The sequence below is a fragment of the Phocoena phocoena genome, chromosome 2 (genome assembly GCF_963924675.1).
Source record: "Phocoena phocoena chromosome 2, mPhoPho1.1, whole genome shotgun sequence".
Lineage (NCBI taxonomy): Eukaryota > Metazoa > Chordata > Mammalia > Artiodactyla > Phocoenidae > Phocoena > Phocoena phocoena.
In genome coordinates this window covers 158,310,097-158,336,167 of record NC_089220.1, presented here as the reverse complement: position 1 = coordinate 158,336,167, position 26,071 = coordinate 158,310,097, and the positions used below count along the sequence as shown (strand labels likewise).

Below are 26,071 nucleotides of genomic sequence, written 5' to 3'. Positions count from 1 at the left end.
AAATACCTAGGAATAAACTTACCTAAAGAGACAAAAGACCTGTATGCAGAAAACTCTAAGACACTGATGAAAGAAATTAAAGATGATACCAACAGATGGAGAAATATACCATACTCTTGGATTGGAAGAATCAACATTGTGAAGATGACTATACTACCCAAAGCAATCTACATATTCAATGCAAACCCTATCAAACTACCAATTGTATTTTTCACAGAATTTGAATAAAAAATTTCACAATTTGTATGGAAACACAGAATAGCCAAAGCAATCTTGAGAAAGAAAAATGGAGGGGCTTCCCTGGTGGCGCAGTGGTTGGGGGTCCGCCTGCTGATGCAGGGGACGTGGTTTCATGCCCCAGTTTGGGAGGATCCCAAGTGCCGCGGAGCGGCTGGGCCCATGAGCCATGGCCGCTGGGCCTGTGTTTCTGGAGCCTGTGCTCCGTGGCGGGATAGGCCACGGCAGTGAGAGGCCCACATACCGCAAAAACAAAACAAAACAAACATGGAGCTGGAGAAATCAGGCTCCCAGACTTTAGACTATACTACAAAGCTACAGTAATCAAGACAGTATGGTACTGGCACAAAAACAGAAACAGCTCAATGGAACAGGATAGAAAGCCCAGAGGTAAACCCACACACATATGGTCACCTTATCTTTGATAAAGGAGGCAAGAATATACAATGGAGAAAAGACAGCCTCTTCAATAAGTGGTGCTAGGAAAACTGGACAGCTATATGTAAAAGAATGAAATTAGAACACTCCCTAACACCATACACAAAAATAAACTCTAAATGGATTAAACACCTAAATGTAAGGCCAGACACTAGAAAACTCTTAGAGGAAAACATAGGCAGAACACTCTATGACTTAAATCACAGCAAGATCCTTTTTGTCCCACCTCCTAGAGAAATGGAAATAAAAACAAAAATAAACAAATGGGACCTAATGAAACTTAAAAGCTTTTGCACAGCAAAGGAAACCATAAACAAGATGAAAAGATAACCCTCAGAATGGGAGAAAATACTTTACAAACAAATCAACGGACAAATGATTAATCTCCAAAATATACAAGCAGCTCATGTAGCTCAATATCAAAAAAACAAACAACCCAATCCAAAAATGGGCAGAAGAGCTAAATAGACATTTCTCCAAAGAAGATATACAGATTGCCAACAAACACATGAAAGGACGCTTAACATGGCTAATCATTAGAGAAATGCAAATCAAAACTATAATGAGGTATCACCTCACACTGGTCAGAATGGCCAACATCAAAAAGTCAACAAACAATAAATGCTGGAGAGGATGTGGAGAAAAGGAAACCCTCTTACACTGTTGGTGGGAGTGTAAATAGATACAGCCACTATGGAGAACAGTATGGAGATTCCTTAAAAACTAAAAATAGAAATACCATACGACCCAGCAATCCCACTATTGGGTATAAACCTCAGAAAACCGTAATTCAAAAAGAGTCATGTACCACAATGTTCATTGCAGCTCTATTTACAATAGCCAGGACATGGAAGCAACCTAAGTGTTCACTGACAGATGAATGGATAAAGAAGATGTGGCACATATATACAATAGTATATTACTCAGACATATAAAGAAATGAAACTGAGGTATTTGTAGTGAGGTGGATGGACCTAGAGTCTGTCATACAGAGTGAAGTAAGTCAGAAAGAGAAAAACAGATACCGTATGCTAACTATGGAATCAAAAAAAAAAAAAAATGCTTCTCATGAACCTAGGAGCAGGACAGGAATAAAGACACAGACATAGAGAATGGACTTGAGGACACGGGAGGGGGAAGGGTAAGCTGGGACGAAGTGAGTGAGTGGCATGGACATATATACACTACCAAATGTAAAACACATAGCTAGTGGGAAGCAGCTGCACAGCAAAGGGAGATTAGCTCCGTGCTTTGTGACCACCTAGAGGAGTGGGATAGGGAGGGTGGGAGGGAGACGTAAGAGGGAGGGGACATGGGGTATATGTATACTTTTAGCTGATTCACTTTGTTACACAGCAGAAACTAACACAGCATTGTAAAGCAATTATACTCCAAAAAAGATGTTAAAAAAAAGTCAAAACTGTTGTAAGACACAAAGAAGGACATTATACATTGATAAAAGGATCCATTCACCAAGAAGATACACACATCAAACATGTATTACACATCAGAGCTCCAAAATATATGAAGCAAACATTGAAAGGACTGAAGGAAGAAACAGCTCTGTAAAAACAGGAGGAGACTTCAATATGCTACTCTCCATTATAGACGGAACAGCCAAACAGAACATCAATAAGGAAATAGAGGCCTTGAACTACAAGCCCATCGGATCAACAGACATACACAGAACAGAGCATCCAACAACAGCAGAATGCACATTTTTGTCAAGTTCATATGGAACATTCTCCAGGATATGTTAGGCCGCAAAACACAAAAAAATTGAATAAATTTTAAAAGATTGAAATCATACAAAAGTATCTTTTCCTATCACAATGGAAGGAAAGTAGAAATCAACAGTGGGAGAAAAACTGGAAAATTCACAAATATGTAGAAATTCAACAACACACTCAAACAGCCAATGGGTCAAAGAAGAGATCACAAGGGAAAGGAGAAAATATCTTGCGACAAATGAAAATAAAAACACAACATACTAAAACTTATGGGATTCAGGAAAAGCAGTGCTAAGAGGAAAATTTACAGTTTTAAGTGCTTACATTAAATAAGGAAGATCTAAAATACGTGATTGTATGTTGGCAATTTCAGACAGCTGAACCTGGTAAAATTGGTTCATCATTATCTTGGACCTTGGCTTTTCTCTTTTCTTTTCCTCCTTAACTCTCTAAACTCTTTAACCCTCAGTAGGTTTTCCAGTGGCAGGAAAAATAAAAGCATATTAAGTAATTAGCCTGGAGGATGACAAAGAAGCAGCAGCTGCAGTATTGGCTTTGCCTCTGCCCAGGTCTCCAGCCGTATCTCCCACCAAGATGTCACACAGTTCCCCATCCTAGCCAGACTGAGACCCCACAGGACAAAACCGCATACAGGCTGAACCCCCAAAGGCAGACCCCATCAGACGGAGCACCTTACGGATGGCACCCCTCAAAGACTGAACACTCCACAGAATGGACCTTCCACGGATTGAACTCCTCCCAGACTGGATCGCTCACAACAGACTGGATCCCCCATAAACTGAAACCCGCAAAGAACAGAGCCCCACAGACTGGACCCCCCCTACCTTCTAAACCCCTCACAGATTGGACCCCTCGTAGACTGAACCCCTCACAGACTAAACCTCTCACAAACTGAAGTCCCCAAAGGCTGAGCCCCACACATCCCACCCAGGCTCCTTAAAGCCTCTCTGTGTGACAGCCCTTCAGCCTGGAGCATGGCTCCCCCCACCTACACCATGCCCAGCACATCTATCTGGCTACGTCCTAATCACCCTCCACCTAAGGCCGTTTCCTCCACTGAGGACTTCCTGGTGATCCAGAGCTCCCTGCGCAAACCTTGAGGGGTGCAGTGCTGGTGGGTTATGATTGCTCCTCCACAAAGAGAGCCATGGAATGCCCCGACTGCACCTCATGTGTGTCCCCCAAGCCCCTGCCCACCCACCCAATACTGAACAGAGGCCACAGGCCCTCTGGGCTCTCAGTTAGTGCCTGTTGTGAACAGGGAGAAGATTTGGGTAAATTATATGTAAATATATGAAGGTGTCATAGTCAGAAACACTTCTGTCTTCATTATTATGCTTGGCTACTTACAAAAGACTTTCTGTTGGGAGTCATAATTTGTGTTCTAATTAAAACTGTTTCTGGGAACACACAGTATGAATTATGAATACAATATCCACATGAAATAACACTGGCAACCCACAAATAGGGAACTGTTCAAACAGATTCATGCACCAGCTAGTGGAGTAGATAAATCATATTTCCTCTTGGAAGCTGCATATATTTTTGTGTCTTGGACTGCTCAGGAATCGAATTAACATTCTTGAAAGAACGTGTGTTTAATCATTAGTTTTCAGGCTCAGCGGGCAACTAGTTGTACATATCTTAATGCTGTCCTGGAATAAAAGGACTATCAGAAATATTAGAAATCTCTCTGTCTCGCATGGAATATGCACAATGCAGCAAATCACAATACTGGTAAAACACGTTCATCCATCCCTTCATTAGTTGAAAAAATTAAGAAAGAAACACAATCACTGCTGTGAGTGAACTGAGATTGGTTTAGTGACTTTCTGTGATATTATGCAGTAAATTTTATTCCCCTCACAAACTACTACAATATACAGGGCATTTTATAGTTAGCTAAGCATTTATGGAATCATAAGTAATACATTTTTCAAGGTAAACTGAACTATTCACATTAATATTACCTACAAGATTTTTTCCTAGAAAATGTCATCAGTGTATTGTATTACTTTCATTAAGTGTATTCACTGGGTCACTTGCTGGCTTGGATAAATGATCCAAGTTTTCTGCTCAGGTTCTTCATGTAAAATTGGGATAAGAGTTGCTCCTGAGGATTTCCATGGCGGTCCAGTGGTTAAGACTCTGCACTTCCAGTGCAGGGGGCATGGGTTTGATCCCTGCTTGGGGAACTAAGATCCCATATGCCACACGGCACGGCCAAAAAATTTTTTTAAATTAAAAAATACATATGCTGTATGCAGTTTAAGTTAAAAAAAAAAAAATTGCTCCTGAGTTTGTGATAGGATTAAATGAGTGAATAAGTGTTAACCACTATTCCTATTATATGTAATCATTAATGGAACAAATATTTCATAAGTGCCTACCGTAATATGCCAGCATGCTTCTAGCAGAGAACAAAGCAGAGATACGTTTTCTGACGGTGACAAGTGCTACAGAGAAAAATCAAGCTGGGCAGGGGGCCAGGAATGAATGTGTGCATGGCAAGAGATGGTAGGGAGAGGTGCTATTTCACAGGGGCGCTGGGGAATATCATCTCATTGAAACGGTGACATTTGGTAGAAATTCTAATATTTCCATCATGGCATGAAGATATCAAAGAGACAGTGTTCCAAGCAGAACAAAGGTCCGTGGTGGCACAGGCGTGATGTGTCTGAGGAACAGCAAGGTGAATGAAATAATGAGAGAGGAGTGGGGGGGCGAGGTCAGAGAGGTGACCAGGGGGTCTGGACACAGAAGACCCTGGAGACTGCTACAAGGACTTGGTCTTTGCACTTCCCTGGTGGTCCAGTGGTTAAGGCTTCCCGCTTCCACTGCTTGTGGCTTGGGTTCAATCCCTGGTTGGGGAACTAAGATCCTGCATGCCACACGGTGCGGCCAAAAAAAAAAAAAGAAAAAAAAAAGGGACTTGGTCTTGTACTCTGAGATGGGAAGCCAGTAGGAGTTTTCAAAAGGCATGACAAGGTCTGGCTAACATGATGAGAAAGACCAGTGCAGTGGGGAAAGGATGGGAGAAGAAAGATAAGTTTTATCCATGATGGTGGAGATGAAGAGAAAGTGGCTGGATTCTCTAGATAGTCTCGAGTTGGTGACCACAGGGCTTGCCAATGGATGGGACTGTAGGGCCTAAGAGAAAAAAGGTGAGTCAAGGAAGACTTTGGGTTTTGGCCTGAGCAACTGGAAGAAAGAAGTTTACCATTTGCTGGGATGAAACAGACAGCAGGAGAAAGCAGATTTTGTGAAACATTCAGGAGCTTACTTTGGATCTGGTGAATATGATAACCTCAAGCCCAGCTTGTGGGCTAACACCCCACAAGCAAAGTCAGACCAGAAATAAACTTTAAACAAACTGACCTTTCTTCTGTAATTTACTTCAATGTCATTTTGATCTCACACTATCTAAGGAAGAATGTTCCAAAAAAGAACTATTCATTATGTTGTACACCTAAAATGAATAAAATGTTATAAGTCAATTATCTCTCAATAATAATAATAATAAAGAACTGAAAAAAGAGAAGAATGCTCCCAAAAATAGCACTCTGGGGAAAAAAAAGATATTTGTCCCGAACCCCGAATCAAATTTAAATATAGACCTCTATAAACAATCAAATTTCCTTTGCTGCAGTAGCAAAGGAACAAACATGCTACAGTACTCAGAGTCGAAAGAGCAATTAGCTAAGTAATAAAATTACTACTGAGCATCCCCTATTATATCTGAGTGTCAGTGCCCAAGATGATGTTTCTTAGGAAACCAGAAACCTCCCAGGCACAAATACTGTGAACTAAAGTCCCTCTCAAATGCTGTGTTCTAGATCACCCCCAAGTATTTAGAAATCAAGGACTTTCTAAACTCTTAAAAAAAACAAACCAACCCATGATTTCGCTGACCCAGGCAGAAAAAATACAGGGGCCTCACGAGCGAAAACTATTGAGCCTTACTGACAAAAACTAAAACACAACAACAAAAATAACAATAAAGCCCACAAAATCCTCAAACCAGACCAAAGATTTTCTCAGGATTATATTCTGATCCATTAAGGGTTTCCTTCCTTCCTTCCTTCCTTCCTTCCTTCCTTCCTTCCTTCCTTCCTCCCTCCCTCCCTCCCTCCCTCCCTCCCTCATTCCCTCCCTCCCTCCCTTTCTTTCTTTTTTGCCATTGCTTTTTTAAAAATCTCACTGATTAACATAACGAATGGAGGAGAGGAAGGAATAAGAGGGAGGTCAATTTGAATTTTCAAAACATCTGACATAAAACATTTTAAAGGATTATAATTACAGCATTCAAATACACTTAATATTTAGAACTAAACTATCAGTGTTTTACCAAATAGAATTCCTTTGGGGACCAACCAGAATCAACGTAAATTGCAGATGACATGATTGTTTAGATAGAAAATGCTAAGAGATCCACAAAACAACTACTACAAACAATAAGTGAATTTAGCAAGATTGTAAGTTAATGTACAAAAATCAACTGTATTTTTACAACAGAAGCAAGTCACTGGAAAAATGAAGTAAAAACCCATTTACAACAAGATCAGAAAAAAATTTCAGAATAAATTCAACAAAGATATGGAAGACTTACACACTGAAAACAATAAAATAGTAAGAGAAATGTTCTAAAGTTCATTCCATTCTGGACACTTTCATGCTCTCCTGCCAACCTCTCTTTATATACACTACTGCTCATAAGTATACAATCAAGTTGCTTAGAAAGGTAGAATTCAAATGTACCTGAACTTTATCTCATAAAATTAAAGACCATCTGCAGAGACAAACTGATAAAATAATTCCACAGAGAAAGTAGAAAGGCCCAGTTATTTTGCTAAAGTTCACCCAGCCAGTAAGAGGCAGAGCTGAGACGTACATATTTGGGGTGTTTCCTCTTATTTAGTGATGGTTTCATAAACAGAGAACTTAAAGCAAGTGAATGCATATAGCTTTGCATTCAAGTATTAATATCTTGCTTTTTGCATCGCCAATAAAAAAGCACACATTTAAATGTACTACAGACATTTTGTGGGGCTTTTTCTTGTCCCCAGAATGTTGCGTTTTTCCTATTGGGCAGTCAGTATTTGATGGAAAAGTGATTCACCTGCTTCTTTAAGAGTTGATTCTGCATAAAAGAAAGTCACATGAGTTTCTAGGAAGGATATCAGATCTGGGGGGAACTAGAAATGTGGTGAATCATAAAACAAACAGAATAGCAAGGAACTAGGAAAGATCGCACTTAGGATACTGAAAATTAACACGGAGTCACCAGTCACTGCCTAACGGCAGACAACGACACACAAACCTGTAAAACTGCTGGTCATCACCTAGGACTGTCATTTGTCAGAGAAAAACTGCCCACATGCTTCCAACTTGACACTTTTATAAGTGTTTATACAAAAGTGTCGTAATCTACTAAAAATACTTTAAAAATAATGAAAGATTAAATAAATGCAATGATGAAAACTTATTTGCATCCTAACATGATTCCAAGTTAATGTGTTGTTTAAACATTCATAAGAAAAAGGAAAATCGGGGCTTCCCTGGTGGCGCAGTGGTTGGGAGTCCGCCTGCCGATGCAGGGGACACGGGTTCGTGCCCCGGTCTGGGAGGATCCCACATGCCGCGGAGCGGCTGGGCCCGTGAGCCATGGCCGCTGAGCCTGCGCGTCCGGAGCCTGTGCTCCGCAGCGGGAGGGGCCGCAGCAGTGAGAGGCCCGCGTACCGCAGAAAAAAAAAAAAGAAAAAGGAAAATCGATGAAAAAGAAATTGTTAGCCTGACCCTCAAATCTTCTAAATACCTTTGGAAATTCAAAGTCTGAAAATCATTAATAAATAATGAAATTTAAGTATATATTCTGACCTTCAGCAAAAATCCTCTTTGGTCATTAAGCTCAGTAACACAGCGTTCCAGAATTTACTCAAGTCGTGGTGAACATGTAGCACTCTGATACAGTTTCCGTCACTTAATTATAACAAGTTTAGTCCTGGAATACTCCTACGAGTTACATCACTTAGAATAAAGCATTTGTGTATGTGGGCAGGCTAATTTCACCTCACATAAAAAAACCAAAAAACCAAAAAACATCTGTTCAAGTATAGCCTCTACCTAGATATTTGGCTTTCTTATTTCTTCCACCTTCTGGTAAGCTCCAGAGTTACTGGAATGCAGAAATATTCTAAAGGGGGACTATGATAATGGCATAGTCCAACTCCAATTATACGTCTCGTATGTTTGGCATGAATCACATGTGCATTTATCTGCCAGCAGAAGAGAAGGGAAGGGACAGAACACACAGCTACCATCTGCTGCCATCCCCCAGCCTCCCTAGAAATGAAGACAAGGGTGGGAGTTTCTCCTGGAGACAGGAGCAGAGTGTATTCACAGTGGGCCCACTGAAGTGCTTTCAGGAAGCAACATTTGGACCTTGCACATTAAAAAAGCAAAAGAGACATCATCCTAAATAGAGCAACCCTGCAACAGTAGCATTGGATTCCATTATGAGGACTCCAGATTTTCGGTCTGATCCAGCAGCCGCAGATGAGACCAAGTGAGGTCTAAAGACCACTGTTCTTACACGGACACATTCTTGCCCACTGCCCTACAGTTCTCACCACTCCCTGCTGTCTTGCCCGGCCCACTCCATTAATTTATTTTACCTCCTGGCCCTTTAGGCATTTGAGTTTGCAACCCCTGGTCTGCACTCATCAATTAAATCAGGTACTTACAGCTGCATGACCAAGTACAAGTGATTTGGGCTTTCATAGATGTCTTCCAGGGCCACAATGTTTTCATGCTTAATCCTGAAAGAAAAAAAAAAAGCACACACACAGAATAGTAAGTACGAGACATGCAAACTTTTTTTAAAAAAAAAACAGATGTCATTATAGCAAAAAGTTCTAAGACAGAATCGAAACTCCTTAAGGTGACATTTTTAAGACACCTCTCCATCTTGTCCCCAAACTTTTTCCCAGACCCACCTCCCATGCTCTCTGCTCTTCTTCTTTCTGGAGGCTCTATATCTTACAATGTAGCAATACTGGATTAACTCTCACTGCTTCATGTATATCCCACTCTCCTGGCATTTATTCATATGAATCCCAGGAATGGGCCAAAATCCTATTATCCTGCAGGGCCCAACTCAAATGGCTGAGCCCCCAAGGAGAATTTAATCGCTCCCTCTTCTGTAGTCTCACAACGGCCAGAACAGACTGGCCTGAATAGTCCACTGTATGCAAATCCATCCCCACAACAGGCTAGATGGTCCAGGGAACAGTTTCGTCCTCATGTTCCTGACTCCAGCGTAAGCAATGGAAAACCACACTGAGCTCCTCACTGGGGCTCTAGTCACCATCGCCAACATAGGTCAGCTCAACACCCCGAGCGAGCTAGACTGGTGCTACCCCAAGAGTGCTTCCCAAACAGGCGACACCAGCATCTCCTGAGAGATTGTGAGAAATGGAAATTCTCAGGCTGGGCCCCGTCATACAGAATCAGAATCCCTGAGGCTGGGGCCCAGGAATCTGCCTCAACAAGGTCCTCAGATGATCATCCCACACAAAGTGGAGCTGGAGAAATTCTGTATCAAACCAGGGCTTCTCAAACCTCAGGGCGCACATGAATCACCCGGGGTCCTGGTTCCACTGCACACTCTGATTCAGTGGGTCCAGGACAGGGCCCGAGAGTCTGCATTGCTAACAAGCTCCCAGGAGATGCTGATGCTGCTGGTCTGCGGGCCACACTGGGAGCAGCAAAGTCCTAACGACTGAACGAAGGGAGAAGGAACCAGTCCAAGTCTAGCCCCTCGAAATACCGATTAGGAACAGCCTCTGCTCGGAATGTAAGGTTTGGTATTTGCTGAAAGCATTTGAGAGAAGAATCCTTTCATTATGAGCTAGTTAGCTCTTACTACACACTTTTTCTCTGAAATGACTGCTGAGCCATTTAAAAGCAAGCACTGAACGGGCAGATTCCTGTGAACCCTTGAAAGCAGGGACTACATCTTACTCATTCTGTTTCCACTTAGTACCTAGCATAGAGCTGCTTGATAAATGTTTGCTGAGTGAATAAATGATATTTAAGGCTTTTGTTCCTAAACGGCAAGTCATTATTTATTTAGGGAAAATGGATGCAACTTTCCTAAGTGTGAGCTGTCTTCCCCTCAAAAGAAGTTTATAAGGAATATTATCTTCCCTTTGAGCAGATGAAAGAAGAGAACAAAAGAATTAACCAGGAGAGGTAATGTTTTGCTTCGACTGCTGCGGTTCTTATTAGCCAATGCAGTTGATGTGTAGGAAGTGAGAAGACAGAGTATCCCAAATTCACATTTCACCCGCTTCTAACGTGGAGAACCTGATCATTTGTTAGCAATGGTTTCTGTGATGTCTGAGCAAAATAACATCAGCAACATATCATGTGAACCAGCTAAACTATGCCACCAAGGAAACCATGAGAGATTAATCTGGAACTGCTGAGACCCTAGGTGTCTGTGGAAGTATCATTATTGGACACACCTGAAAGAATATGACAAAAACAGTATACAGCGCATAGATTTTCCCTCTTTTCAATTAAAAAAAGTTGCCATTGGAATCAATCACATGGGCACGAATATTTTCTTTCAGTGAAGTTAATTTAGGGGTTAATTAGCAGCTTAGATTCATGGGAACACGAAAAGAATGGGGTTTATATGGAGAGTTGCCAGATAAAATACAGGGCACCCAGTTAACGTTTGATTGTAGATAAACAATGAACACTTTTTAAATATAAGTGTGTCCCAAACATTGCATTGTTGTTTATCTGAAATTCAAATGTAACTGGGTCCTAGATCCGGCCACCCAAGTACATGAATCACAGTCAATGAGCCTCCAAACTGGGCTTAGGGGTTTGTACCTGGAGTCCCAGCTCCCCTCAGAGGTTCAGCCAAGAAGACAATTTGAGCCCTGGACTACAGCCATTAATATTCAGCTATATACAGAGAATCAACTATGTACAAAGCACATGCCTGGCCAACGCAGGAGACTCTAATAAATTAAGAACATAAATCCCTTCTTTGTATGCAGGGGCTAGAGAAATTAAAGTCTATTTAACCGTTATGTCTTACATGAGTTCTTACAGTGGCTGAAATGCTATTGCTACTGACTCTCCTTCTTAGCGGATGAATCAAGCCAGCAAGCAATCATCATTTCCTGACTTTCTGCTCTGTGTCTGATACAAGAAAACTATAAAATAAGGTTTTTCCTTCCAAAATCTTATCACCCTGATGGGGAGACCCATGAAGCAATTAGGGAAGAATTAAACGTTACGCTCTGCAGAATTGTTAAATTCAGAGAAAGCAAGGCCCTGGGTCAGAATTATGGTGAAGCCCTCAAAAAGTGATGGAGGTTGAGCTGGGTTGGGTAATGTGTGAATAAGCATATTAGAAATTTCAAAGAAATCTTAAAGTGGCCTCTTAAATGTCTCTTAAGAAAAGTGGTTTAGGGCTTCCCTGGTGGCGCAGCGGTTGAGAGTCCGCCTGCCGATGCAGGGGACACAGGTTCGTGCCCCGGTCCGGGAGGATCCCACATGCCGCGGAGCGGCTAGGCCCATGAGCCATGGCCGCTGAGCCTGCGCGTCCAGAGCCTGTGCTTCGCAACGCGAGAGGCCACAACAGTGAGAGGCCCGCGTACCGCAAAAAAATAAAAATAAAAAAAAATAAAAAAAAAAAAAAAGAAAAGTGGTTTAATTCACTTGTAAATGTTAGAACGCGAATGAAGAAAACATCCTGATCCCTCAGAGCTGTTCTCAGGTACTTTATTCCCCCTCAGATTCCTTAAGATATACAAAAACTGAACTTAGGGCTTCCCTGGGGGCACAGTGGTTGAGAGTCCGCCTGCCGATGCAGGAGACACAGGTTCGTGCCCCACTCCGGGAAGATCCCACTTGCTGCGGAGCCGGTAGGCCCCGTGAACCATGGCCGCTGAGCCTGCGCGTCCGGAGCCTGTGCTCCACAACGGGAGAGGCCACAACAGTGAGAGGCCCATGTACCACAAAAAGATATACAAAAACTGAACTTAAATTTTTTACATTATTTCAGTACCTAGGCTATCTTCACAAAATGCCATGTGAATATCCATCCACACATCTCTGGGCGCCCACCATGTATCAGGCACATGACTAGGAATCACAGCAGCGACATCTCAGCCCTCACGGAGCTCCATCTTTCTTCTGTTTACCAGAAATCATCCTCGTCATAATTAGTATTGACTCCTGGGAGCCACGCATAACAAGCTTACATATCATGTAAACTCGTCTCATGTATCTTGCAAATATTTGAGGGATATAATTTCCCTACTTAGTTTACTCTTCCTATCATCGACCAATTTCCCTTCAACATGGTTTATATTCCTACCATCATGTTATTGTCACTCTTGTTTGTCCAGACTAGAGCATTCAGAACTGAAAGTAACGATCCCAGTGTAAGATACAGCACCAAGAACAACATATTAAATAACGGAGTAGAACTATTAACCATCATGAGCTGGATATTAAAGTCTAACATGAGGTTCACTTTTTTAAGGCAGCTACACAGCTGCTGGCATATAAAGAAGATAAGCTCCATGGGGGTAGGGATTTTTGACTATTTTGTTTACTACTGTCTCCCCAGTGCTAAGAAAAGGGCATGGCAGGTAGTACTTTCAATACATGTTAGAGTGAATTAATGAATGACTGGATGGATGAATGGAAGAATATAAAGTTTAGGGTCAATTAAATGACCAGATCATTTTTACCTGAACTTCTGCCAAACAAGATCTCCTTTCTTATTCAGGCTTGACCTTTTGAGCTTAACGTCTTCATTTTAGCTTCATTCAACCCAATCTTTTGGGTTCCATGCAATGCTTCAAATGATCAGAAACAGTCTGAATTTCGATTCTCTCTTCCATTATAGTTACTACCCCTCTCCACTTTGGGCCACGTGCATATTTTGTTGGTACACATTCATACCGTATGTCTTCATCCAAATTCCTAGTTAAAGTCTTAAGTGAGAGAGTTACATGCCAGAACTCCATGGTATTCCACCAGAGACCCCATCAAGAAAACCAAGACATTAATCAGCTGGCTTCAATGGCTGCTGAGTTACAAACCCAGCAGTCTTAGCCCACATTTTACTGAACTAACCATAAGTAGACAATTAGATTCTCGGCTGAAATGGCATTCCTCACTTTTACACAGCACAGAATACTATTTGAAAGGGAAATGGAATGTTTGGGAAGTTTTGTTCTTAGTAAACCCATGGTGACTTCTAGCAACTACTACAGTCTTTACTAAATGATTGTAAACCATATGCTTAATTTACTGTTCCAGAACTTTGCTGTGCATTGGAGCCAAACTTCCCTGTTTATACATCTCACAGCCTACCTTTTTCGTATTTGGAAAATTTGCCGACATCTCTTATATTGTTTTCTCAAATATTTCAACTGTGACTTTTTTGCGATAAGTGCAATTTCCTTAGTCCCCTGGGATGTAACACATCTAAACCTAGTGAACTAATTTTATAACTTTCTTTAGGCCCCACTTACATAGCTGTTTTGTACATACCATTTACTGAGTGTTAAGTCTGTGTCAAAACTATACTAAGCATTTTTAAGGATTTCATTTAATACAGCAATCCTACAAAGTAGCTATCATTCTCCCTATTTTTAAAAGAGGAAAACTAAGACCCCCAAGAGGCTAAGAAAGTATTCCAAGGTCATACAACTAGTAACTGGAATTGCCAAGATTCTAACTCCCAAGACCCTGTTCAAGCACTTATAACTTCATATTAACTAGTAGCTATGAGAATACCGAACAGTTCACATAAATTCAGTCATTTGCATAGAATTACCACACCTAAAGCATTAAATTTCATAACTAACAATATGATATCCACTTCTGAGGGGAGTGGGGCAGAGATATGTTCTACTATCCTGAAATCTACTGGAAGCTCTCAGGATACTTGGTTATACACATCCTGACAGATGATATCCCAGCGGGTCAAAGGGAACCAGAGGCAGAGATATTCAGAAGCAGAAGGAACAGTTAGGAGTCCAGAAATTACAATTAGGAAGAGCCTTGCATCAGCCTACATCTGCTGGTATCATCAGAAGGGTGAAGAAAGTGGACAGAGAAAAGAGGTGGGGCATCTCAGCTACAAGCAAATGAAAACCAAGGTTCTGTTAACCTTGCATAGCGAAATACCTGTAGGTCAGTACTCGGTCTCTCCAAAACACGGCCAAGAGGACCTTCAAACATGAGCAATGTCCACCCGCAAACAGCAATCCTTTCTAAAATATGCATAATTCAAAAGAATAATATCACTGAAAGCAACTCTGTGATGAAAAGAACCTCTCTTAATTTTTTTTTTTTTTTTTGCGGTACGCGGGCCTCTCACTGCTGTGGCCTCTCCTGTTGCGGAGCACAGGCTCCAGACGCGCAGGCCCAGCGGCCATGGCTCACGGGCCCAGCCGCCCCACGGCACATGGGATCCTCCCGGACCGGGGCACGAACCCGCGTCCCCTGAATTGGCAGGCAGACTCCCAACCACTGTGCCACCAGGGAAGCCCCTCTCTTAATTTTAATCACTTATCTACCAGGCCCAAAGTAAGCACTGTCTGGTATATCTATGTACAGAGGGTAAATGGTTTAGGTGGTAATCTTCTCTAAAGTCTCCATAATCTACAATAATGGACAGAAGAGGTGGATAGAGGGAAGTGGGCCCAGGCAGAGAGAGGGAGAGAAAAGTTGAATGGGAAAACAGCATATGGGCACTGAGGCAGACTTCTGCCTGCATGGTAACTGACAGCCAAGCAAGAAAACCCTAGAAAGAGCCAGGAAAACATTTTAAAGTTAATTCATGCAAAAAATCGTGCCAAGTAGGCCCCATTCCAAACCCCCAGGCTGGAGAGAACATCAGGACCCAAAGGACGGGCATCCTATTGACTACACATGCTCCTATGAAAATGACAGTGACATCATTTCTCCCTCTGGTCTAATTCTCCATGGTCCAAGGAGCCACACATTTTGAACTCCATATGTACTGAGGAAAGTTAGAAAAACACAAAAGAGAAGAGAAGAGAAAGGAAAATCCAACATTTTTTGCTTGTTTTCATCCTATCATGGTTCACTAATCTGGAGGGGGGAGGGGGGGGAGGGGGGTGGGAAGACCATGGCAGTAATTATGAGCACTAAGAGAATTATCAGAAGGAAAGGCAACAAAACACCTTTCCTTTGGGTGGTCCTTGGAAAAGGTCACTTATCTACTCAACTTAAAGAGGCCACAAGAAGGTAAGAGATGGAAGGAAATATAATCAGAAGGGGCAGACAGGAGACACGGTGATTACTAGTGAAAGCAGAACAAATATGGTGGAGGAACCGATCTCGGCGCAGGTGCACAAGGCGGGAGTTACGTCAATGAGCCACGACCAGCTTCCTGTCCTCCTCCCACAAGCACTTGCGGGTTAACAGTCCGATCCAAGGAAGTTCTCCCTCAGGGGAAAAGCAGGTCCCTCTCAGGCAAAGACCTAAAGGACCAGGTCTTTCACCACCCACCACTCTTATCTTTTTCTAAACAGCCCAGAAAGTTTAAATTTCATTCACAGAAAAGACGCTATGGTTCTCTGGCATGGCAAATGGCCTCAAAAATATTTGAAGAATATTCTGAAGTCTTGGCAAACAGTCTTGATTTTTCTAAGTAACTATGATTTCCTTTTTTTTTTTTTTTAATAAACAAAATCATTTAAAAAATCACCCGAAATCCTTCCTTGGGTCAGATTTTTCTCTCCCTCTTGTTACAAGCAGTACAGGAAACAATGCTGAGAAAATCAGGATTTGTCAGTCACAAGGGAAAGTGATAAAGTTGAAATATTTGCCAGGTGGTATTAAAATAATAATACCTTTCCTTTTTATAACTTAACAGGCGCATTCACAGATGTTATCACATTTCATTCTCCCAACAACGCTATAAAGTAGGCATTATTATTCCTATTTTATTGATGATCACTCCTAGTTTATAACCACTTAATCATTCTCCTATCTTCCCTCTGGTCTGGCTCTCTTTCTAACCATTCTCCATGCTGTTTCCTGAGCCATCATTCCACAATATAGAATTGATCAAATGTCTTAGAATGAAATTCATCAATGGCTCTCCACAGTCCAGAATAAAGTCCAAACGGCTTGACATGACCTACAAGGTCCCATATTGCTTGGTCCTCACCCGTCCATTCCATCTCATCCTCCACCGCTGCCCCATACCAGACCTTTACTGGACCCAGGCAGTTCTCAAACACTAGCGCACACCTTCCTCTCTGGCCACATAGGTGTGCTCATTCCTCTCTTATCTTCTTATTAAACTACTCATCCTCCGAGACCCATCACTTCCGCTGTGAATCCCTTGCTATCCCCTACCTCTTGCAGGACTGATTCCCTCTCCTCTGGGCCACCCCAGTTCTTTCATCACCTTGTCTTTGTACATACTGCATTGTATCCATCTGTTTGTATGCACATGTGTGTACATAGTTAAATGGTTTTATTTGCAGAGAATAAAAGTCTAGAAGGATACATGTTAAACCAGTAAACGAGCACCTCAAAGAGTGTGCTATAGGATGGGAGGAAATTTTCACCTTCCAGTTTTTCTTAACTGAGGTTCTTCATCTGAACAGAACAGAGAAAAATGATCTGAGTGACTATTTTCTCAATTCTCCCAAGGATGGCACCATACTAGTTGCACAGGGGAGAAAGTGAATTCACTATATACAATAAATGCTTTAGGGAATTAGGGCCTGATTCTCTCATTGAACCCAAGTAGAGAAAGGTTGATGGACTGTTGTACTGCCAGACTTTTACGAAGAGGTAATTTTTAAAAGGCTCTTGATCAAAATCATCAACACACCTGATTCACCAAAATGTATCCATAATGCTGGACACAAAGAAACACATATTGATTAGTTTAAGCGCTCAAGCAGTCAAGAGATAGGTTGGGTCTCAGCTCTGACACATCTAACTGCAAGATTCTGGACAAGCCTTTAAATACTTTCTGACTTGATTTCCTCATTTGTTAACTGAACATTAATTATGCGGTTTCATTATCTATGTATACACACACATATATATACATGTATAGAAGAAAAAATATTATATATATACACATACATGTATCATGTTACATATATATAGAGATCTTGTCTATTAAAAATACAGGGGGGCTTCCCTGGTGGCGCAGTGGTTAAGAATCCGCCTGCCAATGCAGGGGACACAGGTTCGAGCCCTGGTCCGGGAAGATCCCACAAGCCGCAGAGCAACTAAGCCCGTGTGCCACAACTACTGAGCCTGAGCTCTAGAGCCCACGTGCCACAGCTATTGAAGCCCAAGCACCTAGAGCCTGTGCTCCGCAACAAGAGAAGCCACCACAATGAGAAGCCCGCGCACCACAACGAAGAGTAGCCCCCGCGCATCGCAACTGGAGAAAGTCCGCACGCAGCAACAAAGACCCAACGCAGCCAATAAATAAATAAATTAATTAATTTTTAAAAAAGAATATAGGCCACTCCTGGGAAGGCGAGGATTCAAAATCCAAAGCTTCGAATCATCTTCTTTTGATGCCAGCAGATGACGCTGTAATCAACAGGACACCAAGAGGCAAAAGACTGGTATCTAAATCAGCTACATCTTAAGAATGCAAGCCAATTTGTTTGTTTAAGGATTAAGTAGTACACGTGATATTTTCTCATTTTGAAATGAGTTTTGCTTTGAATCCTTCAAAACAAACAAACAACAATTAAAACCTTGTGCACTGCTGACCACATGTTCAAAAAAGCATCTCAGGCATCCTTAGCACAATGCAGGCTACACAGGGTGGAGGCCTGGCCAGCATTTGTACATAAGGAGGCAGGGCGGGAGCCTGTAATGGTACCACGGGAGGGGCGCTAACTAGGCTGGCTCTGTCTCTAGGGGAAAATGATGGACATTCTCTCTAGGACAGAAAATGGTGTATGTCAGTCACATCATTTTCCAGAGTCTTAGTTTCCTCATCTAGAAATTAACTAGGCAAACAGGATGCTCCCTCAGGTCCTTTCCAACTCTCAATGAATTCAAAATTAAGGAGCCAAAGTACATTGAGGTATAAAGGATGCCACAATGCTTGATTCTAAGCCAATATTCAGTGTTCTCCAGAACACTGCTTGCTACACAGAAACCTGGATAACGAGTCATGCTTCAACAGGCTCTTTTGCGTGGGTAAGTTTGTCAGTTAGACGTAGAATAGAATTTATTGAGATAAGAATCCATTCACATGGAAAAGACCTTCTTTTCCCTCTCCCAAAGTCAGCTTCCACGAGGCCCTGAACCAACAGAGAAAGGACCAAGTGATTTGTTCATGTCTGGAATAACTCCAGAAGTTCCAACCAAGGCCTGGTTAGCTTTAGTCCAAAGGAGAAATGTTAGGTCCAAATCAGTGGGAAAAACCCAGTGCCTGGCACATACCAACACTCAGCGAGTATTGTAGAAGAACGGATAAATGAATGAACAATTAACTCCAGCCTTCCTCAAGTCTTACAGACCAAAGGCACTCAAAAGCTGGGCACCTGAATTGAAAAAGGTTAGAAGATTTGACTCTCTGTAATTCTTTCCTACTCCTGTTACCACCCAGGATAAATTACAGGTGGGTCTCAAAATCGGCTGTATGTTAGAATTACCTGAGGAGTTTTAAAATATATGACACCTGGATCTAGTCCCTGGACATTATGATTAAATTGGCTTGGGAAGTAGTCTAGGCTTCTGGATATTTTTGGGGAAAAAAAAAAAAATCAAAGTGATTCAAATGCAAAGTTTGAGAACCACTGGTAAGTCACTGAGTTAATGAAAACCTTAGATGGTGAGGAAGGATTTACCTTTAAATACTTGGCTGAAGGGCTTCCCTGGTGGCACAGTGGTTGAGAGTCCGCCTGCCGATGCAGGGGACACGGGTTCGTGCCCCGGACCAGGAAGACCCCACATGCCGCGGAGCGGCTGGGCCCGTGAGCCATGGCCGCTGAGCCTGCGCGTCCGGAGCCTGTGCTCCACAACGGGGGAGGCCACAACAGTGAGAGGCCTGCGTACCGCCAAAAAAAAAAACCTGGCTGAATACATTTATTTCATAATTGATCTGATTTAAAGGTAAGATTCAGGGTGTCCTGAGGATAAAGGTTCAAGGCAACTTGCCCAACAAATTAGTCCTCTGGGAAAAAGAATATGAAAAATTAACAATATTCAACTGGTTAACCATAACATTTCTAGTATTTCTTAGTAAGGCTTTGAAACACTAACACATTTAAGGGAATGTTGTGGTTTCCTTCTCTGGATTTTTGGGTAACTTTCCGTCAAAGGGTAATTATACGTTTTTCTGGATGTTTTAACATGAGAATAGATGCCTTGCACTCCTGGAGAACATAAGGCACACACCTGCCTGAAAACAGAGATAAAGTCTTGTAACTTTCATTTACTAGCTCCACTGACATGAAAACACAGTCTCCAAAGGCACCTTAGAAGGAGAATCTCAGAAAGCTTGTTCCAGGTTCACTGCAGGTAATTCCAAGGCAAATTCAGAAGCCACGCCCATGTGAGATCCTGTGATGACCTATAACCAGGTGCCAATGGCCTGGGCCGCATCCTGCAGCTTCATCACAAACACCCTGTGCCCCAGACTGAAGACACTGGGCTTGCATTCAAGAAGCATCTTAGAGGCTTCTAGCTCTGAACACTTGCATTCATGTGAATATAAAGGAAAGGGGACCAAGACAACGCATTGGAATCTTGGGAAAAGGCATCATATCCTTTTTCTTTCCTACCGTGAGAGCCCTGTGTTTTCTCTGTGCTGATACCCACAGCAAGGTCCTGTATTTCACAACTTGAATCCAGGACTCTGCGAAGTCCGTAGGTGCCCAGAATGGCTCAGGGTCATGGCCCTGGCACAGCACAGCCTGCACATGGACACAGAGCCCCGGGAGCACGGGTAAGAAACGAAGAGGCACAAGTCTGCTGCCTGTTCTCCTTGCAGATAATGAAGCATCAGGGCCACCCACGCGAGCACGATCCTGGGCAGCTCCCTAAATCTGCTGGAATATTGTGCTGTTTATTGATAAAGCAAGAAGCAAATTTATAAAAGAAAAAGTTGGGATGAAAAAGGGTAAGAAGGAAAAAGAGAAATGGAGAGAAGTCTGCTCTGAACAACTGTCTCCCGTCAGCTCCACTTCAGACTTAGGCGGATGGAACTTGCGCCGTAAAATGCTCCTCGCCGTTCCAGGAAAGTGCCCACGTTCAGAGACAACAAACACCAAATTGAGCGTTCTTTAGCTTTTGCACATCAGTAATTAAAGCCGTCACACAGCTCGCTCAGGTCAGCCCCAGGCTTCAGAAAATCAAGTGCATTCAATGGAAAAAAACAGTGTTCAGGCACTTACACGGTGGGAATTCATGAGGGTGGTTGTATGCTTTATATATATAATTTAAAAAAACACAGAGATAATCGCTATGAGTGTCTAATAACGGCAACTCTGTATTCTTTCTTGAGAAAGCAAGAGTAAGTTTCTTCATACCTGAGATTAGAGGCACGATTAGAAAGAACAGCATGTCGGACTTCTCTAGAGGTCCAGTGGTTAAGATTCTGCGCTTCCACTGCAGGGGGTGCGGGTTCCATCCCTAGCCAGGGAAGTTCCGCGTGCCGTGCAGTGCGGCCAAAAACAACAAAAAAGAAAGAACAGCATGTTTTGCTTTGTCGATGATTTGTTAAGAGGATGTGTCTGATATATGCATCGCCTCTCCAAATCACAGTTTTATGGTAGATGGGTGTGAAATGCCGAGACAGTTCGGAGTTTATAGTTATATGATGTCCTGCTAATAAAAGATGATGATAACCCAGGGGATGAGCACCAGGGCTGTGAGCAAATTCTCAGGAATGATACTATTCACAGATGGTGGCTCATAAACTAATTGCTATTCATCCAGTTTTCTATGCAGAGTTTAAAGGAGAATTAGGAAAGCAATTGTGCTGTGAGGGAGAAGGGGATGGGAGAAGTCCAGCCACACAGATTGTCCCTGACAGCTACACAAGGGTAGCCGGGGAGGGGAGGGGGCCGTCCCTGGACTCCTCGGCTCAAGCAGAGCAGCTGAAGTGCTCAGGCGATGGCCACGGTCTGCAAGCCAAAGAGCGGGGAGGGTGGGCCAGGCTGAGGTCATACACAGCCCGCCGGGTGCATTTTAGGTGACTGCCTTTTTCAGAGCAAAGCCATGGAGACTTTTTTCCTCCAAACATCCAAGCATCTTAGTCCAACGGCCAGACTTCCTTGAGGTCACTTTGGACCCATGCTTTCCAATCTGGTTTCTCCCAAATCCTCCAGATTCTCAATAAATATTTTAGAAACCATCATGAAATACAACTTTCACAGATCCAACTCTAATAGATACCAAATGTGAACACAGTGGAAACTACCAGCACGTTCCCTTGTGTTCTCCTTGAAAGCCTCTGTAATAAATAAAAGTTATAAAATTGGACTTATGTCACGCTGGTGAAATACTATTATTTCTTACCTGTTTGTGTACTGGGGCTCTATATGTATAAGAGTTTATTTTTTTCTATATGTATAAGAATTTATTCTTTTTTGTTTTTTAAAAGAACTTATTTTTTTAAAAAAGAAGAAAAGAAAACGAAAAAGATAGGGGAAAAGGAAACCAGTGCACTAAATAATACGAAAGTGAATAAAAAAGTTTCTTCCCTACTCTACCTAGAGAAGACGAGTGTTATGAATATATTTTCAGATACAAAGGGAAGACCTGTCCTCAGAAAGTCATTCCGCAAGATGCTAATGTTCTTCCTGAATCGTTGGCCTCTTTAGAGTTATTTCTTTTAACTTAACGTTAAAATCAGGAAGAAGCCAACCATGCAACAACAGAGACAGGAAGGGGGTGAGGCGCTACGTACACACGTACGTATACACGTGCACACAGGCATCCACGCACACACACATGTACATACACACACATACATACATTGTGGGGCCACTCTCCCTAAGCCCAGTCTGAAGTCACACAGTGCTGGATCTAACAGCATTGCAGTTGCTATTCCACCAGAGGCTGGGGGGGCAGTCAGCACTGTGGAAGACACTCTTGCAGGCACAGAGCCTGGCAGAATGATTTATCTCAGGCAAAGGATGCCAAGAACATTTGAGGGGTAAAGGAACAGAAAAAATAAGGGCCTGGGTGGAGGAAGGTGCAAAGTGTGGTGCCTCTTGAAAAGCATGCACAAAACTGAGTCAGGATAATTTCCCACCCTGTAATGCCGAATCAGAAGGCAGAGGAAGCCCCGGTGTGGCTGTGAGCTGGTTAATTCAGGAGCCTTAGGGGGAAGCAAACTCCAACGTGGGAATGCAGACTGTCAGTTCTAGGATCTTGCAATAAGGGTGTGGAGACAGATGAACCATCTGGTAGTGCTCCCTCTTTCATCGTTTTTTTTTTTTTCCTTCCCTCTTTTCTCTTGCAGGGGGGTGAGGGACGGGGCTGGTGGTAAACGAAGCATCTGAAGCTCTAATGTGACCTGATGACAAAGAAACACCCAGAGGCCCAGCTTAACAAGACAGTCCATCAGCTGTCATGATGAACCCTGCACAAGAATGCCACCAACTGCACTGCAGGTGGGGCAGCAGGGGAAGGGAAGGGAAAAGCACGACCTCTTACTGTCACCAGCACTCTTCCTCAAAGTTCACTGCATACAAGAGCCCCTGCAAGAGCATCAGGGCACATTATTTCCAGAAAGCTTGCATAAAACTCACAGACCTAGACTCCATCAAACATCCAGAGAGTTCCTATGGGTGCCAGACCTGAGGCCAAGCAGTGGGGTTAGAAAGATAAATAAAACAGAGTCCCTGCAACCCAGTGGCTCCCTGGCCAGCTCAGGAAGACAGGTGTGTATGTAAACATCAGGATACAGCACAGCCAACCTCCTGCCAGGGAGCCGGATGTGGATCATGGAAGCACAGCCTGCTCCCATGTCTTATTCTGCCCGGGCACACAGCAGGGCTGCACCCGGGGAGCTGACACGCGCTCTGGGTTTTGGCAAGTTTGCCAGGCATAGAAAAACAAGGAAGAGAGCACTCCAGAGAGAGGGAACAGCATTTGCAAAGACACAGAAGAGTGATGTGGACATAAGGATACTCAGATGGATGGGGAAGAAATCGATGAGAGTAGATTGGGGAAAATTATGAGACGCTTGCTTGCCAGGTTCAACAGAGTGGGTTTTATGCCAAAGGAACTAGGAAGCGGGATACACGTGTCAAACTCCAGCTCTGAAAAAAGTACACGTAGTGTTTTGTTTGGCAGGGATATTTAAATATAGCCAATATTTCATAATAACTATAAATGGAGTATTACCCCCTAAAAATTATGAATCACTATGTTATACACCTGAAACTTATAATATTGTAAATACCTCATTTTTTAAAAAGAGCAAAATACCAAAAAGACATACATTAATTGCTTAACTAAGCCATGGGACGTAGTTCCTCACAGACCATGCTTGAAATCCTAACCCTCTCTCTCTCCTACTGATGTTGTCACTTTAAACGTGAAATTTCACTTTCTTCCACTTTTAACCTCCCAGGTGGGAAGTTCATACGCACTTTTCTCTTTCATCATAAACAAGTAGAAAAGTCAACTTGACCACAGTGTAAATGTCTAGATGTCCTTGGGGACCAAGGTCAATGCAAGAGCTCTTAGTAAGTAGTGATGGAAAGGGTGGAATCCTGAAAAATGTCAAGTTCATGACTCTTTCTACCAATAGTTTTTTTTTTTTTCTTCCTCTGAAAGAGAAGAGAATTGTGAGAAAGAAAACAATATCTGTCATGATCTGGGGTTTTGTTCTTCAGAGTCTTCCTACATCTCTAGAATCGGGATCCCACTGATGGAATATTTCTTATTATTTTCAAAACCACACTGTAGATGTTGGAAAGACCTTTGCCTCTTCATCAGCCACCGACTTGCCAGCTACTTGATGGGATTTCTGGGCTCCACGAGCCCAGAACACAGTTCCTATGGGCTCCAACACACAGCCTCTGGTCATATGGCAGGCCAGCTCTCTCTCTCCTTTTAGAGACATATCTATCTGCTCTTTTTTTCTTCTTAACTTGTTCAAACTTAGTACCTAATAATAACACAGAATGAAAGTCAAAGCAGCAGACCTCACAGCTGCCTCTCTGGATTACTGTGAACTCAAACTTGGCAAAGCACAGATCTTACGAGATACTGAATAGACATAGGGTTTCAAAGTGAACACTAGCCCCTCAACTCCAGATATATAGGACAAGACTCTGCTGTGAGATTAGATCAAATAAACAGACCAACACTGAAATCTGTCTCTGGGAGTGGTAAGATCACCAAGACTCCCATGTAATATAGGCAAGCACATTTGCAGGTCCTACCCAATTCCCCTAAAACACCATGACTAGGCTCGTGGAACCTGGGAATGATGTATATATTTGAAAGTTTCTGGCAACTCTGATGATTAGCCAAATTTGGGAGCCAATGTCTCAGCCAGCCCTCCATTTACAGATGGGAAAATTAAATGACTACTTCACAAATGGTCAGCCAGTTATGATGACAGTATGTCCCAGGGTATAACTCCTTTATATTCTATGGAGAAACAACTTCTGTATAAATGAAGTTATAAATCAAAACAACACACTCTGAAATAACACTTGTTCTACCTCCTTCCAGATTTGAATTTTGCATTCTGGGGCTCCTTTCATGGTGGTGGCGTGGGGAGGATTCCTGGGGTCAAAGTCTAGGGCACACACCCTGGGCAGGACATCTCCTAGGTCACGTGTCCTTGACCCTGCAGTCTCCCTCCCTCTCCATAGATGTATATATTCATATACATAAATATGTCCATACATTTTCACAGAGATGGATTTTCTACTAAGCATCGCCAAATAACATTTTTAAGGAAACTGCTATATGTTGCTAAAGTAAAAGAAATCAGCATGACAAAGGATAAAGAATTGCTGAAGTTTTAAAGTAATAATTTCCTACAATTCAGTTGGACTTTGATTTTTTTCCTTGTTCACTTCCATATTTTTTGTAATAACTATCATTTACTTAGAGCTTTCTATGTGCAGGACCCTGGGCTGATCACATTTCATTTCAATAACTGAAAATGCTAGGGGATGGACCTATTATCCTTATTTTACAAGAAAGGAAACTGAGATTTAAGGGGATTGGGCAATTGGCCCAAAATTAGTTCACTGGAATGTCCTGAATTCAAACCCATGACTGTCTTATTGGGAAGGAAAGTCTGGGTGTAGTCCCCTACATTTCTTTAAGATAAGTAAATTTTTCCAGAGAAAGAGAAGTCTTACTATTTCTGTAACATTATAACAATATTAGTTACATAACAAGATTTTTTTTTTTTCAAATTTCTATTACCTGTAATGGTGGTCAGGGAGGGTTCTTTAGAGCTCCACAAGTCAGACAGGGAGAAACTCTGAACATTCAAATGAAACAATATTAAAAAGTTCTCACTGATATTGCAGGAAATTACTCTCCTAATATCCTTGAAAAAAATCTTTGAAAATCAATTACAAGAACTCTTTACACTT

At 42.3% G+C, this 26,071-nt stretch overlaps 1 protein-coding gene across 1 annotated transcript in view; it reads right to left on the bottom strand.

The window, feature by feature from the left end:
• The window catches only part of CAMK1D (calcium/calmodulin dependent protein kinase ID), a 417,163-nt gene that overhangs the window by 148,817 nt on the left and 242,275 nt on the right, over positions 1 to 26,071 (bottom strand). Inside the window, exon 3 of the mRNA XM_065870982.1 lies at positions 9,170 to 9,244. Within this exon, the coding sequence (XP_065727054.1) occupies positions 9,170 to 9,244 (75 nt within the window). The remainder of the gene's footprint in view (positions 1 to 9,169; positions 9,245 to 26,071) is intronic.